The 18,453-nt window shown below is 56.0% G+C and overlaps 1 protein-coding gene across 1 annotated transcript in view; it reads left to right on the top strand.

The window, feature by feature from the left end:
- The window catches only part of AP3D1 (adaptor-related protein complex 3, delta 1 subunit), a 47,704-nt gene that overhangs the window by 27,835 nt on the left and 1,416 nt on the right, over positions 1-18,453 (top strand). The window contains exons 10-31 of the mRNA XM_008589243.1: positions 333-382; positions 1,232-1,280; positions 2,198-2,343; positions 2,709-3,088; positions 4,054-4,285; positions 5,043-5,188; positions 5,583-5,724; positions 6,455-6,526; positions 7,426-7,501; positions 7,594-7,796; positions 8,289-8,362; positions 8,674-8,848; positions 9,458-9,529; positions 9,944-10,054; positions 10,471-10,611; positions 10,818-10,865; positions 11,341-11,530; positions 11,794-11,882; positions 12,004-12,089; positions 12,733-12,854; positions 13,151-13,230; positions 18,411-18,449. Of these exons, the coding sequence (XP_008587465.1) occupies positions 333-382; positions 1,232-1,280; positions 2,198-2,343; positions 2,709-3,088; positions 4,054-4,285; positions 5,043-5,188; positions 5,583-5,724; positions 6,455-6,526; positions 7,426-7,501; positions 7,594-7,796; positions 8,289-8,362; positions 8,674-8,848; positions 9,458-9,529; positions 9,944-10,054; positions 10,471-10,611; positions 10,818-10,865; positions 11,341-11,530; positions 11,794-11,882; positions 12,004-12,089; positions 12,733-12,854; positions 13,151-13,230; positions 18,411-18,449 (2,723 nt within the window). The remainder of the gene's footprint in view (positions 1-332; positions 383-1,231; positions 1,281-2,197; positions 2,344-2,708; positions 3,089-4,053; positions 4,286-5,042; positions 5,189-5,582; positions 5,725-6,454; positions 6,527-7,425; positions 7,502-7,593; positions 7,797-8,288; positions 8,363-8,673; positions 8,849-9,457; positions 9,530-9,943; positions 10,055-10,470; positions 10,612-10,817; positions 10,866-11,340; positions 11,531-11,793; positions 11,883-12,003; positions 12,090-12,732; positions 12,855-13,150; positions 13,231-18,410; positions 18,450-18,453) is intronic.

Raw genomic sequence — 18,453 nt, 5'->3', positions numbered from 1 at the left:
CTCCAGAGGGAAGGCGGGTTGATCTTAAACCATACTGCATGGGCAGTGTAGGCCCAGGAGCCGGTCCTGCCAGTGAGGGTGGGGCCACGAGGTCCAGGTTCCTCATGCCAGCTGGGGTCAGCTGCGTGGCCATCTTTCTGAAGAGGCAGCCTTGGGCCTGCGGGGCCACTGTTCTGCTCAGATGCCATTTGGGCCGAGCACAGTGGCACTGTCATCTTGTGTCCCTCCCACTGGGCAAGGGACAGGTGCTCATGGACATGAGTGGCCATCGGGGGATGGTGCTGGGTGGGTATGACACAGGCGTGGCGGGACTCAGAGGCTGTCTGTTGCAGTGCTCATCTCCCTGTCCTCCGGCATGCCCAACCACAGTGCCAGCATCCAGGTACGTGCATGTCAGCCAGCCCCACCCCCAGGCTCGGGACATGGAGGTGGGGGGTGTGTGGCCTGCAGAGTCACTGAGCCCTCAGGACCAGCTGTGCTTCCCTCCCTGTGCTCGTGGGCTGTCCCTGCCCAGGAATGTGCCCTGTCTGTGAGCTTTGTGCCTGGCCCCACTGGGTGTCTGCACCGCATGGGTGGCGCTGAGGCAGCGAGGGGTAACGGCTGCTCCCCTGCAGCCACCCTGGTGTGTCTCTGGATTCTTTTTGTAGACAGTAGGGTTTGTAGACAGCTGTTCTCTGTTCCTCGGGTTAACCACCCCTCTAGTTGCCACCCTGTTTTCTGTGACCTTTGTAAACTGTGCAGACACCCTGTAGCTCAGGCCCCAGGGGCTCCTAACTGGCCTCGCCTAGAGACCACGGGATGGTCACCTCCTTTGTTTTTCCAGTTTTTGGTTCAATGATATTTTAATTACAAAAGAAATGTGCAAAGTGAGTCCCCAAATCCCATTCCCTCCCCAGGGGGCACCCCGTGCGGTTGGACGTCTGCCTGCCCCGTGTATGTTCCCACACACAGAGTGTCTGGTGCAGGTCCACGCTGTTGGGCTCTGCTGCCCTCATGCCAGGTTGTGCCCCCGCGAAGTGGGGTTCTGCCGTGTCCACAGGCAGTCCAACCCCCAGTGCGCTGCTTGGGCCCTGCTAGCTCCTCTCTCTTGCTTCTGGCCTGCGGGACGTGTCTGATCCCTGGGCCCAAGAGCAGGTGGGGGTGGCCGTGGAGGGGACATAGGACAGGCCCAGGGTCAGCTGATGTCACCCTTGGCTTTAAAAGTGACCAGCATTGTGTTTGCTGTTTACAGCTTTGTGTTCAGAAACTAAGGATATTAATAGAAGACTCTGATCAAAACTGTAAGTCGCTCCCCTCCCTGCAGGCTCTCTTGTCCCCGTGTCTTAAGCCTTTGTGCAGTTAGGGCTGTCTCCAGCTTCAGAGAAAGGTGGCCACAGCATGACCAGCACTGGGCCTCTTCCTCCCTGGACATGGTGTTGGCAGGCTGACGGCTTGGCTCGGAACAAGCCTCTGCGCACACCCTTTGGCTCTCTCATGCCCATTGCCCTCATCCACGCGTGGAGGGCAGCCTTCTGGTCCAGGCCAGGAGCTCCCCAGGAGGATCCTGTGCACATGCACACGGGGAGGTGGGGCCTAGCTGAGGATGCATGAACGGGTGGGCATGGCTGTGGGCTAGAGAAGCCTCTTTTGCTGGGGCCGTTGCTTGTGGCCCCTGGTTTGGAGGATCATGTGTTCACCTTGGACTCTCTGTCCTCTGCAAGCTGGGTTTGGTGCAGTTAGGGTGGGGAGGTGGGTCAGTGAGCACCAGGACCTGTGAGGCCCACACAGGCCTGCGGGCAGCTGATGGGCTGCCACACTCTAGTGGTAGCTACTGAGATGTGGTGAGTGGTAAGGGGAGGGCTTCTGGAGGGATCGCTGCCATTGGGGTCTGGGTTCTCCCCCTTCCCTGCCGGGACACCTGCCTCTCCCACTGCACCTTCCCGAGGGTGCCTCGTGTGAACTGTGTCATCCAGGGCACCTGTGGGGATGGCCGGAGGAGGGCAGGGTCCATGGCCTCCACTCCCTGCTGCCAGGGTGGGGCCATACTAAAGCAATGGCCAGCCCACAGCGTGCCAGCCAGAGGGACACATTCTGCGTGCTCCCAGCTTGTCAGGGCTGAGCAGTGGCCTGAGGTGGAGACGGGCCTGTGTGCCTTTGTGCCGTGCCCACTGCCCTGCTCTGGGTCCCCGGCCAGTCACCTCTAGCCGTCTCTCCACAGTGAAGTATCTGGGGCTCTTGGCCATGTCCAAGATCCTGAAGACCCACCCCAAGTCCGTGCAGTCACACAAGGACCTCGTCCTGCAGTGCCTAGATGACAGGGACGAGTCCATCCGCTTGCGGGCCCTCGACCTGCTCTACGGGATGGTGTGTCTGCTCTCCTCCTGGCCTCTCGTTCTGTAAGGGGGGTGTTAACTGGAGGGGCCTCATGAGTCCCCTCACATTCACGGTCAGACAGCTACCCTGGCAAGTTAAACAGAGCCTCTGTCTTAGAGGGGCGGGGAGGGGCTGCGGGCTCCAGGGCAGAGCCCACTGAACAGGCTGAGCCTGGCCACCTGCAACACACCTGACCTCAGGCACCCCTGGGACATGCGGCTTCCCTGCATAGATCTGTGTGTTTGGGCCCGCCCATGTCCTGTGAATTCTGTCTTAAGAAACAGGGATTCGGTGCTTCCCAAGGTAGGCTGGTGGGTTGGTTCTGGCAGCCGTGAGTGATTGAGCGCCTGGCCCAGGTGTCCAAGAAGAACCTGATGGAGATCGTCAAGAAGCTGATGACACACGTTGATAAGGCTGAAGGCACCACCTACCGCGACGAGCTGCTCACTAAGATCATTGACATCTGCAGCCAGGCCAACTACCAGCACATCACCAACTTCGAGTGGTACATCAGCATCCTGGTGGAGCTGACGCGGCTGGAGGGCACCCGCCATGGCCACCTCATCGCTGCCCAGATGCTGGATGTGGCCATCCGCGTGAAGGCCATCCGCAGGTTTGCTGTGTCCCAGATGTCTGCGTTGCTTGACAGCGCCCACCTGGTGGCCAGCAGCACCCAGCGAAACGGCATCTGTGAGGTGCTCTATGCTGCCGCCTGGATCTGCGGGGAGTTCTCGGAGTGAGTGGGCGTGGGGCCCCCATCCCTCCCTGGCTTGTCCCTCAAGTGGGGATCTTGGCACTTTGCACCTGCCCATCCGCTGCCAGGTCCTTCTGGGAACACAGTGGTCTCACACCAGGTTCCAGCAGCCATGGGTGGGTGGCCCAAGAGGTCCTGACACCTCTATCTAACACTGTCCTTAGATTCTCTCTGGGTTCCCTGGTCCCAGGGACACACTGGCTCCCAGAGACAGATGATGGCCCTTGTGCAGGCAGTCTCAGATCTCCAGCCCCACCTAGGATTCAATTTGTCACTAAGAATCTCAGGAGCTGTCACACAAAAACCTAGATTTCAGATTTCTCTTGGGAAGTTATAGGCTTTGCTGCTAGTCTCTCTGCTTCCCCCGCTCCTGGGCCTGGTCCAGTAGGCACTGTGAGGCAGTCGCCCTGTCTGCCAACCACTGTCCCCATCCCTCCTGAGGACGCCTGATCTCCCGGAATCCCAAAGGGGAATCCCAGCAGGCCTGCATCCTGGAGATGCATGGTTCTGTCATTTTCTTGTTGATTACAAGAAATGTGATCAAGTGTCAGTGAGCCGCTCTGTACAGGGTGCTTCATGCTCAGATGGGCCGTCCTCTCCTCACGTCTCCCTTGTGTCCTTACCTGTTAAGGTCGTGAGCTTTCCAGAGCAGCCCGCAATGTCTCCAGGGTTTTCCTCCTTTTTTTTTTTTTTTTTTTTTCCCTCATTCGGCTGCTCTATGAGTTTCTTGTCTTTGCGTTTCCATGTTATAGGCCATTTACAGTTCCTGGTTCCCTTATATTCCATCTCTCAGCCCTTGGTGCCTGCTCAGGACGTGGGAGAGCCCCAGAGTCACCCCTCCTATGAATAGCCTGGCCCCCTTTTCTCAGCTTCTCACCTGCTGGGAGCTGGGGTAAGTATCTTCTGGGGCTGGCATCCATAGGCTTCACCTGCCGCTTGTCCCCCAGGCATCTACAGGAACCTCAGCACACCCTTGAGGCCATGCTGCGGCCCAAAGTCACCACGCTGCCTGGCCACATCCAGGCTGTGTACGTGCAGAACGTGGTCAAGCTGTACGCGTCCATCCTGCAGCAGAAGGAGCAGGCTACGGAGACCGAGGCAGCCCAAGAGGTCACCCAGCTCATGGTCGACCGGCTGCCCCAGTTTGTGCAGAGCGCGGACCTGGAGGTGCAAGAACGGGTAAGGCCAGGCGTGTGGTGCACACGGCCCGTACTGTGGCCCCAGCTCCATGGGGTTGAGCCTCTGAAGGAGCTCTCAGCTACCTTGCAGTTTTCTGTTTCCCAGCAGTGGAACTGGTGAGATCCCCTTGTCATGGCTTCATGCCAGCTGGGGCTTGGGGATCAGTCAATAGGACTTGGGTGGCCCAGGGATTACAGCAGATGGCTGTAGCTCTTCCTGATGCCCTGCGGTGACATGGGTTCTCAGAGAGCCAGACCACACGCTAGTGCTAGGCAGTGCCTGCTGGATCCTGGACCTCTGCAAGGGACGTTGGGTATGTGATGTTGGCCCCAGTGGAGACCAATGACCGAGGAGACCAGTGAGCTCCAGAGGTTTGCGTGAGGCCCGACCTGGGCCCTGCTGCACGTGGGCATTAGTCCGGCTGTGCAGAGCCGAGCAGTGGGCAGCAACCCCTGTGGACATCGTGCCACTTGTCTCAGGGCACAGAACCCCTTGTGGAGTGTTCTCACATGTGGAGCATAGTCCCCTCTGTGGCCCCCATTGTGCGTGACTTGTCTCTTTCCACTGCCTCCTGGTGAAGAAGATGGCTATGGAGGCTGGGTCTCTCCACTGCAAGGGGCCTTTTGTTGAGCCTATTGGCTCTGACAGGGAGTAGCCATGAGCCACTGTCCCCTGGGGCCAGGCTGTCCGCATACCCCTGGCGGTGGCCGAGTGGCCTGCAGGGCACGTGCATCTGACTCCCCACCCTCTCCTCCAGGCGTCTTGCATCCTGCAGCTGGTCAAGCACATCCAGAAGCTGCAGGCCAAAGATGTGCCTGTTGCAGAGGAAGTGAGCGCCCTCTTCGCAGGGGAGCTAAACCCAGTGGCTCCCAAGGCACAGAAAAAGGTTCCAGTCCCTGTAGGGTAAGGATCAAGGAGTGGGGACAGGGCAAGGCATTGTGGCCCCACCAACTGATGTGGTCCCCTGGTGTCAGGAGGGGAGAGCAGCAGCCCCAGGCTGGGTGGGCCGCTCATGTGGACAGACCCCAGCACCGGCTGGTTCTGTGGGGCCGCACTTGTGCCCAGCGCTTCTCCCTGGGGTCTGCTCCCACCCTTGAGCCTCGAGGCTCTGCCTGGTCAGCCACAGCCTCCCCATCTGTGTCTTGTCTCTATGGGGACAGTGATGCCCCAGCTCATGGGTCCTGTGTGGGTGACAGCATTTGGTGACCCCACTTGGGTAGACCCCTGCTGTCATCGTGGTGCAGTGCTTGGCTGGCAGGGTGGCTAGTGCTGCAGTGTGACCGTCCGTCTGGTGCAGCCTGGACCTGGATGCCTGGATCAATGAGCCGCCCTCGGACAGCGAGTCAGAGGATGAGAAGCCCACGGCTATGTTCCATGCTGAGGAGCAGAGGCAGGCCCGGCCCCGGCCGCCTGAGGCCGACGAAGAGGAGCTGGCCCGGGTGAGTACCACTCCTCTGCGTCCTAGGGCATCCCCAAGTCAGGCACCCCGCCTTAGGCACTGGCTTCTTTCACCTGAGCCTGCAGGATCAGGGGTTTGTGTCCTGCTGTCTGCCCAGGAGCGCCGAGCAGATACCTGATGTTAGGGTTGAATTTCATGGAAACATGGAGTGGCTTCTCCAGTCCCATAGCCTCCCCCAAGAAAACCCCCTTAGCCTGATCTGCACGGGGGCCCTGTCTCCGGAGCTGGAAAACTGCCCCATCCCTAGTTCCCTGTGTTGGGCTTCTCTTTTCTGAAGTTAGTGACCTCTCCCTGCATCCTGCTCTCCAGAAGGGGAGAGGAGCAGATCCTCTCTCGAGCCCCTCCTGTCCTGGACCCCGCAGTGGCAGGTGCATGGCGGGGGGGGATCTGCGTGCTGAGCTTTGTGCTGCTCTGCCCTCAGGAGCTGGGCACCCTTAGGCAGGTCACCCAACCTCTCTGATCCCTGATCCCTGAAGTGGAGGTCGAGGCTGTCTCCACTTCTTGGACTAGTTAGTAATAGTTCCTTTTCCCCAACACATGCTCTTTCCAACTTTGAGCCTCAGTTTCCCTGGAAGTAAAAGGCTGACAGTAAAAATCAGAGATTCAGCTTCCTCACCCAGGGTGTTCAGGGAGCCGTTGGAGGTGGCTTGTTCCCCTAGGCATTCCTGTCTGGTGTCCTACGTGCTCACGTCCAGCCCTGTCCCCCACAGCGTCGAGAGGCGCGGAAGCAGGAGCAGGCCAACAACCCGTTCTACATCAAGAGCTCTCCATCCCCGCAGAAGGTGAGGCCTGTCCCTGCACACCCAGAGGGGACAGTGATCATCTGCCTCCCCTGTCCCCAGGCACCCCTTCCAGACAGGTGCCCAGGGGCGAGTGCCCTCAACCACCAGCAGTGCTTGGGCACATCCGTGGGGTGGGTACTCATGGCTGAGGCAGTAGCTGCCGCACAGCAGCACAGGGGTCCAGATGCTGCAGCGAGGAGGAGCTGGAAGGAGATGCTCATCCTGGTTACACAGTGCACGTGTCCACGCTCAGCTGACCGGGGGGGAGGGGGGCAGTGCCTCTTGAAAGGGAAGGGGTGCACATGGGGTTGGGCCTGGGGACAGCACATTCTAGATCTCGGGGTGGTGCCCAGTGCCATTGGTGTGCCCTGCTCCGGCTGCCCATCAAGAGCCCCCCGGTCACACACAGGCAGTGCCTGCTCAGCACTCATGCTCTCCCTGCCCTGGGGCCTTGGTGCTTCCGTGCTTGTGGGTGGATCTAGAAGCAGAAATGGGGTCACATGGGGTCTTCTTCCAGCACAAGGGCCCCAATGTCTCCACCCTCTGGCAGCACTGTCTGGCTTTGACTCCCACTGTGCTGGTGGGCGTAAGCTGATGTTACTTTTCAGTTTGGAGAGAAAATAAGGAATCAGATAAAACTGATAAAAATGTGCTTTGCCCTCTGTGACAGACTCATCATGTTTTGCTCAAATGACATAATTTCCCATGGTCTTTAAGACATGTACCAGAGATGAGTTTCACTCATGCATGCCCCACAGTCCCGGGGTCTCTGGTGAGGCCCCTTGCTGCTGCGGATGCCCTTGTCACACTGGGCAGGGCACCTGCATCCCCAGGCTCATCGTTCATGAGACAGTAGCCTGGCCTCACGAGCCAGTAACGCCTTGACGTTGCCTTCTCAGCGGTACCAGGACACGCCGGGCGTGGAGCACATACCCGTAGTGCAGATCGACCTCTCGGTGCCTCTGAAAGTCCCAGGCAAGTGCTGCTGGCGTGCAAGTGGCCAAGCCCCCCTGCATGGCCACGTGAGCCGTGGCCCTGGGGCTGAGTGCCTGCCTGCCCACCCGCAGGGATGCCCATGTCTGAGCAGTACGTGAAGCTGGAGGAGGAACGCAGGCACCGGCAGAGGCTGGAGAAGGACCAGAGGCGAAAGAAGAAGAAGGAGAAGGCGAGGCGGGGCCGGCACCACCGCCACAGCTCGCTGCCCACGGAGAGCGACGAAGACATCGCCCCCGCCCAGCGGGTGGACATCGTCACTGAGGAGATGCCTGAGGTCTGCCCCCCACCCGGTTGTGGCCTCCTTGGAGCTGGGGTGTCGCTTCTTTGGTCCTCAGTGGGAGGGGTCTGGCCCTGGATGAAACGGTTTTTTGTGGGTCCCCTTCTGCGGGGGATGGGGCACGTACATTTGAGTCTCTTCTGGTCACTGTTTTCCTGGTGGCTGACCCCACCCCTGGTCTGGAGAGAGCGAGAGGCAGGAGGCTTGTCTGCCTGGCGTGGAGGTGGCTCCACCTGCCACGGACTCGCCCTGCAAGGCCAGCCGCCCCTCTCGCCTCAAGGGGGACACATGTCCACTTGTCACTGTGACCCTGCGTGTGTGGATGCTGAATAATGTTCTTTGTGCCTCAGGCCCCTGTGGGTGTGGTTGTTTCTGACAGTTGCACTGTTTCCATCAAGACATTCTAGATGGGGAGGGGCTCTGCCAGGCCCCTGGGGGTTCTGCAGTTGCTGGTTGAACTGGGCACTGAGTTCCTCTCCACCCCCTTAGAATGCCCTGCCCAGTGACGAGGATGACAAAGATCCCAACGACCCCTACAGGGCCCTGGACATTGACCTGGATAAGTAAGTTTAGAGCCGGGTGGATGTTTAGGGGACACGTGGGTGGGCCATGCTACCCTGTGGCCACCACAGACAGGTAGGCCTCCCTGCGGGGGCTTTCCCTAAGCAGCGTTCCTCCTGAGACCCTCAGGCAGGCTCTGAGGGCTCCAGCCCCAGGGCGCAGGGGAGGGGGAGGGAGTGGCATTAGAGACGTTTGGAGGAGCAGGTCCCACGCGCCGTGACCTGGGCGGGAAGACGCAGGGTGCTGCGCAGGCCTGGGTGGCAAGGCCAGCTGCTGGCCTGGTGACCCCACTCTCCTCCTGTCCCCTCCTGAGGCCCTTAGCTGACAGCGAGAAGCTTCCCGTCCAGAAACACAGAAATGCCGAGACCTCCAAATCCCCCGAGAAAGAGGACGTTCCTGTGGTAGAGAAAAAGAGGAAGAAACCTAAGAAGGAGAAGAAACACAAGGAGAAAGCGAAAGAGAAAGGGAAGAAGGCAGAGAAGAAGGAGGTATCCCGGGGCTCGGGTTCTGGCCTTTCCCTCCCTTACCCCAATGTCGTGGGAGCCTGAGTCGGGCACAGTGGAGAAGGGGGTGCAGGCCGAGGGCTGCAGGACGGGGCGGAGCGGAGTGGGGGACTGGGTGGAGACGAAGCCATCCCTGCGCCCAAGTTAGGGGAAGGAAGATGCGTGGAGCAGAGGGACAGTCCACGGGGCCCTGCTGCTTGCTGCTTAGCAGCAAGGCTTTCCAGCCAGCCTGTGCGTTCCTTGTCGGTCCTGCACGGCCGCTGTGTTCGCCGTTGCTCGCTTTTTGACCACTGGGAGCAGCACAGGTCTGCATGCGGGTCCGCGATTGTTCTTCAAGCAGCAGCAGCCAGAGCTGGTAGCCTGTGGCACATAGCACTGTCACCAGCGCCTGGGCTCAGAGGTTCTGCAGAGCTAAGTTGGTCCTGTGTCCTGGGACCATGAGGGTGGGTGGGCCACCTGGGGTGGCCAGCAGGAGGGTCCTGGCAGCCCAGCCATTGTGAGACCAGACACCATTGGCCTTGCTGTCCCTGTGACCCTCTTCCTGGGGTCCTGGCCCACTGTCTTTTCCAAAAGCCTGTTTTCTTGTGGTTTCAGGGTGAGGACTTAGATTTCTGGCTGTCTACCACCCCACCACCTGCCGCTGCCCCTGTCCCAGTCCCATCCTCGGTAAGAGCCTGGCAGGCAGCTTGTGTGCTGGTCCCAGTGTATCCTGAAAGGTCATGCTCAGACCTCTTGAACTTCCTGGTTAGCATCTCTCCATCCTTCGGGACGAAGCGCTTGTCCAGGGCCGGAGCTACCCTCCCGTATCCTGATGAGACACGTGGGATGGGGTGGGGGCAGCCAGGCCTCTGTCACCTAGAGGGTGTCGTCATCTTCTCAGTGGAGCAAGGGACAAGCCTGGCTAGGGGAGCTGCCCTGAGCCCCTCTGTCCCTTCCTAGGGCTGGGGAGAGCTGTGGGCTGAGCCTGGCTGCAGGAGCTGTTCAGAGTGGCATGGAGGAGGGGCCCTCGCTGCTGAGCTGTGAACCCCCCGCAGGCAGCCCTGGGCCCCCTCCAGCCCTGACCATCCTGCCTTGTTGCAGGATGAGCTGGGTGTGGAAACCACTGTCGTCCCTAAAGACGAGTGTGAGGAACCCAGAGGAGAGGAGCCAAAGGATGAGGAGGGAGAGGCTGGTGATCGAGGCCCGGACAAGGTGCGTCCCCATGGCAGGAGGGGTCCTCTACCTGCTGCCACAGAGCAGCACCATCCATGTTGTGATGGGACAGGGCTCCTGTGGCCCGAATCCCCCTGGGCAGGGCAGCCCAGATCGTGCTTTCTGTCAGATTTTGTCACTGTCGTTACAGTTTTCTTTTTTAGTAAGAGCTTTATTGAGGTAAGATTCTCAAGTTGTGAAGGTCAGTCGGCTCAAGTGTGTCATTCAGGGTGTTGGCTGCTTTTGCGGCATTATGCTGCCATCCCACCTGGCTTGTGTCCCTGCGACCTTGATGCAGTTGGCCCCAAGGGCAGAAAACGCAGGGCACTGCCTCCTGGGGGCCGCAGCAGTGCCCTGTCGTGGGCCCCTTGCTGGGGAGGTTCGGAAATTGACTGCAGGCCCTCCTGCTGTGGCAGAATCCCTCCAAACAGAAGAAGAAAAAGCACAAGAAGAAGGAGGAGCGGCCCAGAGACAGGAAGAAGCCCAAGAAGCAGCAGCAGCCCGAGAGCGCGGTGGGCCCCGTGCAGAACGGCGCGCTGGAGGAGGAGCCCCTCCCGGTGAGGCTGGGGAGCCAGCAGACCCGGGGTCCCCACCCCTGCCTGCGGGCGGCACAGTCCCCCACGCGCCCTCACTCCCGGGCTGCGCACTGTGCTCTCGGAGCTTCCCAGCTCCTCGGTGTTGGGAATCGTGGCTTCAGATGCAGAGCCTTGGGTGGCGCCATGGGCCTTGTCCCCCACAGCTGACACATCTTCTCTCTCCTCAGCCCATGTCCAGCTACTCCCTCCTCGCTGAAAATTCTTACATTAAAATGGTGAGTGTGTGGGCAGGACCAAGGGGGCAAGAGGCAGGACAGGTTCATTTCCTGCTGACATAGAGGATTGTGTGGAAACCTCGAGAGGCCCCAGGTGTCACATGGCTCAGGGCCTGTGTTGCTGGAAGACATTCCTGAGGCAGCAGCCCAGGCCTAGCCACACTTTGGCTGGTGTGACTGTGGAGGCCTACTCGCTGTGGGCCAGGTGGCCGATGTGCAGGTTGCCATAGCATGTCCACAGAGAAAAGCAGGCAGTGGCTGGCCATGAACAGCCTTTAGTGTGGCTCTCAGGCAAGGGTTGGGGGCGTGGCACACTCGGTCCTCTCTGCACTCAGCGGACACCGTTGCTTTTGCAGTCACCAACCACAGTGAAAGGTGTTGGTCCTCATTCCAGCCATGAACTCATGCCCCCTTGGGTCCAGTTGCTGGCGCTTCTGCTGTGCCCCCGGTTGACCCTGGGCCTTACTTTGTGCAGACGTATGACATCCAGGGCAGCTTGCAGAAGGACAGCCAGGTCACCGTGTCCATCATCCTGGAGAACCAGAGCAGCAGCTTTCTGAAGAGCATGGAACTCACCGTGCTCGACTCGCTCAACGCCAGGATGGCCCGGCCAGAGGGCTCCTCGGTGCACGACGGCGTCCCCGTGCCTTTCCAGCTGCCTCCAGGTGAGTCCCTCTTGCTGTCCCTGTTCCAGCCTGTCCCACTCAACGGAGGCTGGCAGTTCCCAGGTCATCCAGATTTCATTTGGCTGAGTGGACCGTGGCTCTCTGAAGAACATGTGGACTTGGGCAGGGCCTGGGCCTTCCTGAGTCTCGCAGCCCCAGCGATCTGTGAGATGGTGGTGGGATCAGGCCCAGGCCTGGCGGGGACACCAGGGGCCTCCCCTGCTGGCTCGACTGCCATTTATCGCCTTGCCCACCCTTGCTAGGTGTCTCCAATGAGGCCCAGTTTGTGTTCACTGTCCAGAGCATCGTCATGGCCCAGAAGCTCAAGGGGACCCTGTCCTTCATTGCAAAGGTAGGCACCGCAGGGAGCCAGCACTGCAGGCCAGGAGTGCTTCCTCTCGCCCCCGTGGGGCATCGGGGTGTCCTGAGCTGGGCCACCTCCCCGCCCAGCTGCTGCCTTCACTCCTCTGCAGAATGACGAAGGGGCCACCCATGAGAAACTGGACTTCCGGCTGCACTTCAGCTGCACTTCGTACCTGATCACCACACCATGCTACAGGTGCGCCGCTGTCCTGTGGTTGGGGGTTTTCTGGGCAGTCACCTAAGAGCACCTCTGGTCCTAATACATGAAAGGGTGGAGGTGGGGTCAGGCCACCAGCTTGTGCGGCTGCCTCATATCTGAGTCTGCCTGGCCCCCTGATGGACACCACAGCCTGGGCAGCTTCTGCAATAGACTTTTACTGCCCCTGGTTCTGGAACTTGGATGGCCAAGACCTAGGTGCTGGCAGAGCTGGCTCCTCCTGAGGCCTCCCTCCTTGGTGTGTAGATGTCATCTTCTCCCCGTGTTCTTGTGTGGGCATTCCTCTGTGTCTGTGTCCTAATCTCCTCATGTGGACACCAGTCATATTGGATTAGGGTCACTCTAATGAGCTCATTTTATTTTAACAACCTCTTTAGAGGCTATTTTTTCCAAATACAGTTACATTCTAAGGCCCTGGGGGTAAGACTTCAGCATATGGATTTTCAAATTTTTGCTGGGAGGGAGCACAATTCAGCCTGTAACATCTCACAAGACCCTCAGAGACCTCCCGGGCCCCAGGCACACAGAGGAAGGGTGGGCTTTTGTCTGCGTCAATGCCAGGGAACCACAAGGGTCCCGGCCCCTGCCTGCATCACCTCCCTGTCCTCTGTCCTCTCCACAGCGATGCCTTTGCCAAGCTGCTGGAGTCTGGGGACCTGAGCATGGGCTCAATCAAAGTCGATGGCATTACCATGTCCTTCCAGAACCTTCTGGCAAAGATCTGTTTCCATCACCATTTTTCTGGTAAGGGGTGTGGTGCACCTGCTCTGTTTCACGGTATTCATGTGCACATTACGCACATGTGCCTCGGCCCTGGCAAAGCAGCCCTTCCCCTGCTGGAGTTTGGCCTGCAGCCCTTGCACCTGAGGCTCACACGCTGGCGTCCCCATGCCATCGGGCCTGGGACCCTGACCCCTGGGACCTAATAGGGCCTCTTCCTGCTCCTGAGGGGTCTCTTGGAGCCATCGCTGAGGGCAGACTGCCGTGTGCTGTCGCAGTGTCCCTGAGAAGTGGGGCCTCACCCTCCTGTTCCGTTGCAGTTGTGGAGAGAGTGGATTCCTGTGCCTCCATGTACAGCCGCTCCATCCAGGGACACCACGTCTGCCTGCTGGTGAAGAAGGTGAGCCCACCCCAGGTCCACTGTGTGGCCTGATGCCTGAGCTGAGCTCCAGGGCTGTGAGGGCTCAGGGAAGGGGACGGGGCCACCCCATACCTAGCAGTCCAGATCTGCCCTCTCAAAACAGGGCTTTCTCTTCCTGCTCTGCTTGTCCTCAGACTGAAAGGGAGCAGCATGGGTGTGGGTTGGGGACGTCAGTGGGAAGGCTTCCAGGGCGCTAGGCCACCCCCATGTACTTACATGCAGCCGCGGAGGCCCCAGGTATGTGACCTCTTACCTCCCGCTGCTCTGTGTCCAGAGTGACCTCTTGCCCTCCTCCCTGGCCTCTCTCACCCAGGTTTTGTGGGGTCCTCTTTTCTTTGAATATATTTCATAGTTCAGTTGGTGGCTGTCTTGTGAAGAGTGCTCATGGGGAATATTTAGTTTTCTTTTTCTGTATTGGCTGTCTGGTTTTGTCATCCAGGTAGAGTGGCCTCCTAAAATGACTTGGGAGATGTTTACTCTTCGGTTTTCTTCTGGGAGAGATTGTGTGTGATTAATGTTATGTCTTCCTTAGACATAAAACGTGTTTGTTAGAATTCATCAGGGGAACCGTTTGGGACTAGAGATTTCTTTTGCTGAAGGTTTTTAATCTACAAATTCACTTTCTTTAATGGTTATCTATTTCATCCTGGGTGAGTTTTGGTAGTTTGTGCTTTTCAAAGAACTAGTCTGAGTTATTCTCTGAGTTACTGAATTTATAGGTGTAGAATTGTTTATAGGATCCCCTTATCCTTTTAATGTCCATGGGATTGTGTTCAGTCATCATGTTGGCAGTTCGCATATTTTCTTTTTTTTTTCTTAGTTATCCTGGCTAGAGGTTTATCAGTTTTATTGCTCTTTTCAAAGAACCAATTTTTTTGTTTTATTTTCTTTATCATCTTTCTGTTTTCAGTTTCAGAAAGTTTTTCATCTTTCTCTTTATGTTCTGCTCTTACCTGTTTTCCTTCTTTCTGCTTGCTTTGGGTTTATTTTGCTCTTCTGTGAGTGTCTTAAGGTGGAAGCATAGACCTTTCCAAGACAACTTTGTTTTCTTTTTTTTTTTTTTGTCTTTTTTTTGTGACCGGCAAGGGGTTCGCAACCCTTGGTGTAGTGTCGCCTGCACCACGCTCAGCCAGTGAGCGCACCTTCCAGTCCTATATAGGATCCGAACCCGTGGCGGGAGCGTCACCGTGCTCCCAGCGCTGTACTCTCTCGAGTGCGCCACGGGGCCGGCCCCAACTTTGTTTTCTAATAAAAGCATTTAAGGGGCCGGCCCGGTGGCGCACTGCTACAGTGCGCTGCTTGGGAGCGTGGCGGCGCTCCCGCCGAGGGGTCGGATCCCACATACAGACCGGTTCCCGCTCACTGGCTGAGCGAGGTGCGGGTGCAGCACCGAGGGTTGCGATCCCGTTACCGGTCCTGGTCCGGTACGGGCGCGACACTGAGGGTTGCGATCCGTTGCTGGACACGAAAAAAGACAAAAAGGGGAAAAAAAAAAAAAGCATTTAATACTATAAATTTCCCTCTGAGCCCTGCTTTAGCTGCATCCCACAAATTGTGGTATGTTCTATTTTTTTATTTATTTATTATTGATTTCTAGTTTGGTTCTACTGTAGTCAGAGAACATCCTACTTAGAATTTTACTTCTTTTACACTTGTCGAGGTCTGTGTTCCAATGCAGGATATTGTTCATGTTGTTAAATGCCCCACCAGTCGGCTTTTGTTAAGCGGGATGTTGAATGACTATCACTTAGATCCAGTTGGTTGGTGGCCTTGTTCCATTCTTCAGGATCCTTGCTGATGTCCTATCAAATGATACTTTTGAGTGTTGAGGTCACCAGTTTTCACTTTGTTTATTTTTCCTTTCATTTCTGTCATGTTGTGCCTCAGGGGTTTTGAAGCCCTGTTGTTGGGTGTGTAGACAGCTAGAATTCTGATATCCTCTTGGTACACTGACTCTTGTCAATATGCAGTGTTCCTCTTCATCCCTGGTAATTTCCTTTGCTCTGAAGTCTGCTTTGTCTGCTGCCAATATAGCTACTCCAACTTTCTTCAATTGATGTTTCTATGGTATATCCTTCACTGGTAGCCTTCATTGTTATATTTAAGCTATTTTATTTATTTATTTATTTGGCAGCTGAGCATGACCTTACCAGCACCACACTCTCCCAAGTGAGCTAATGCACCAGCACCTCGTCATATTTAAAGTGACTTTCTAGTTTGTGCCATGCTTCCTTATCCATTCTTCCAGTCTCTGTCTTTTAATTGGTGTGTTTAGACTGTTTACATTTAAAGTAACTGCTGGTAGCGTATGGATTTTCTTATACTATTTTGTTTTCCAATAGTCTCTTCTGTTTTTTGTTCCTCTTTTTCCTTTTTCTGCCTACTTTTGGCTTATGTCAACATCATTTAGTATTCAGTTCATAAATATCTACTGTGTCTTTAACACACTGTCTTTGTATTTTGTAAGTACAGGTGTCTGTGGATTGCACTATACATACTCAGCTTTTCATAGTCTCCTTGGAGGTCAAGTTTTACCACTTCAAGTGGAATGTAGCATCCTCGGCACCCGTTAGGACCTTTTATTTCCTAGTTGTCCTGTGTGTTGTGTTTATGTTTGTGGGAAACACTATCACACCAGGTTGTCATTTTGGCTTCACACTGTCAAAAACACATTTTAAAGACCTCAAGGGAAGAGCAGTCTCTTTCATTTGCCAATGTTTACCATTTCCATTCTGTGTCCATTCTTCATGTTCCAGTATCTTCCAGGTCACTCCCCTTCTGTCTGAGGAACTTCCTTCAGCAGTTCTTTCAGAGCAGGTCTGCCAGCCCCTGGTTCCCGTAGTTTACCTCGTCTGATCATTCCGGTTCCACCTTCATTCCTCGAAGCTGTTTGTGCTAAATGGAGAATTCTGCTCAGCAGTTCTGTTCTGTCCGTACTTTAAACGTGTCATGCCATTTCCTTTCTGCACCTGTGCTTTCTGATGAGAAGTCTAGTTATCTGAACCACTGTTCTTTTTATAGGGAATTAATTGTCTTTCTCTGTTTATAAGGTTTTGTTTGTCTTTAGTTTTCAGTACTTTATGATGTGTCTTCTAGGCATGATTTCCTTTGGGTTTAACTATTTTGGAGGCTGCTGAATTTTTTTTGGTGGGGGCACACACAGCTGGCCAGTACAGGGACCAAACCCTAGACCTTGGTGTTATCAACTTGCTGAACTTCTTGAATCTCCATTTCTGTCTTTCCTAAAATTTGGGAAGTTTTCATCTATTTTTTATTCTAATTTTTTTATTGTGGTAAAACATACATAACAAAATTGACATCTTAACCATATTTAAGTGCATGATTCTGTGGCATTAAGCACATCCACATGGCTGTGCAGCCATCACCACCATCATCGCCAGAACTTTATCATCTTCCCAAACTGAAACTCGGTCCCCATTAAACACTCACTTCCCGTCTCCCTCCCCAGCTCTTGGCACCCCCCATTCTGCTTTCTGTCTCTGTGGATCTGACGACTCTAGGGACCTCCTGTGAGTAGAATCACATGGTCCTTCTGTGACTGATTTATTTCACTGAGCATAATGTCCTCAAGGTTCATCCACGTTGTAGCGTGTGCCAGGATTTCCTTCCTTTTCAAGGCTGAGTAGTAGTCCAGTGTGTGGATGGACCATGTTGTGTTTGTCCATCCGTGTGTGGTGGACGCTTGGGTGGCTTCCACCTTCGGGCATCTGTACATGATGCCGCGTGGACATGGTGTGTGGCTCCTGAAGACTCTGCTTTCAGTTCTCTTGGGCATACCAAGGAACGGAATTGCTGGGTTACGTGGTGATTCTACTTTGAACTTTCGGAGGAAGCACCATGCTATCTGCACAGCGGCCGTGTCACCTCACACTCACCCACCACGCAGGAGGCTCCGTCCCGTTCCTGTCCTCACCAGCTCTTGTCATTCTCTGGGTTTCGATGGTGTAGCCCTCCTAGGGGCTGTGGGATGGCTGTGATTCTTCAGGTCCTCTTCTAGGCCTGCATTTTTCTCCTTTGCTTCTGGGATCTGGACGACAGGAATCTGACCTTTGGTGTAGCCCTCCTAGGGGCTGTGGGATGGCTGTGATTCTTCAGGTCCTCTTCTAGGCCTGCGTTTTTCTCCTTTGCTTCTGGGATCTGGACGACAGGAATCTGACCTTCTGTGTTGTTCCTCAGTCCCTGAGGCCTGTTCAGATTTGCCCAGTTCACCTGCTCTCTTCTGTCTCCACTTCATTCTGCTGTTGAGCCCATTCAGTGAGTTATTATTTTGGTTATTTTATTTCTCAGGTCCAAAATTTCCATTTGGTTCTTCTTTTTCTTTGCTGAGACTTTCTGGTTTTCTCCTGAACAGTGTTGGTGGTAGTTTGTTGGAGCATTTTCAAGTGCTCCTTTAAAGCTTTGGTCGGGTAATTTCAGTTCAGCCTCTGCCCCATCTCAGTGCTGTCTGTGGATGGTCTCTTCCACGTAAGCTGAGATCTTCCTGGTCCCTGCCTGCCAAGTAATTTTGGACCGGATCCTGGACGTTCTGAGCCCTGTGGAGAATGTGGTGCCTAGCTTCCAGCCACACGTTCTGGGGACCGTGCTTCCCAGGCCACGTCTGCCTCTGTTGCTGCTCAGCACTGCCTCTCGTGTGCGCCCCACGGCCAGTCCAGGACCGGGCGGTGGTCCATCTGACAGCATGTTTGCTGTGCTCTTGGGGGTGAGGTCTGCGTGCCGCACAGGCTAAACCCAGCACTTCAGAAGCACTTCTCCAGGGCACTTTGCTCTACAGGGCCTCCTCTCTGGGGCTCCCTGTACAGAAGGCGGGGGCTTTTGTTACCCCACTCTGTCAATGACCTCTTCCACAGCTGCACCTGCATCTGAGCCCAGGGGCAGGAGGGCAGGAGGCCAGATAATGCCGAACTTGCCAGCTGTGGTGGGGCTCTTGGAATCCAGTTCTGGTCCCCAGTCCTCCCATGGCTGTGGCTTCTCTGTGGCTGCCAGAGTGGCAGGTGCGGTGCTCACTCCACCTCACACACAGCCCTCCCGTCTTGTTTTCTAATAATCACCAGGTCACTGACACATAAGAAAGCATTTTGCAAAGTTTGAGAGGCAGGTGTGTGTGCAGCTGTTAGAAACACCTGTATCCTCTCTCTCAGGGTGAGAGCTCGGTCTCGGGGGACGGGAAGTGCAGCGAAGCCA

Source organism: Galeopterus variegatus, unplaced genomic scaffold (assembly GCF_000696425.1).
Source record: "Galeopterus variegatus unplaced genomic scaffold, G_variegatus-3.0.2 Scaffold5326, whole genome shotgun sequence".
Lineage (NCBI taxonomy): Eukaryota > Metazoa > Chordata > Mammalia > Dermoptera > Cynocephalidae > Galeopterus > Galeopterus variegatus.
This window is presented reverse-complemented; position numbering and strand designations above follow the sequence as displayed.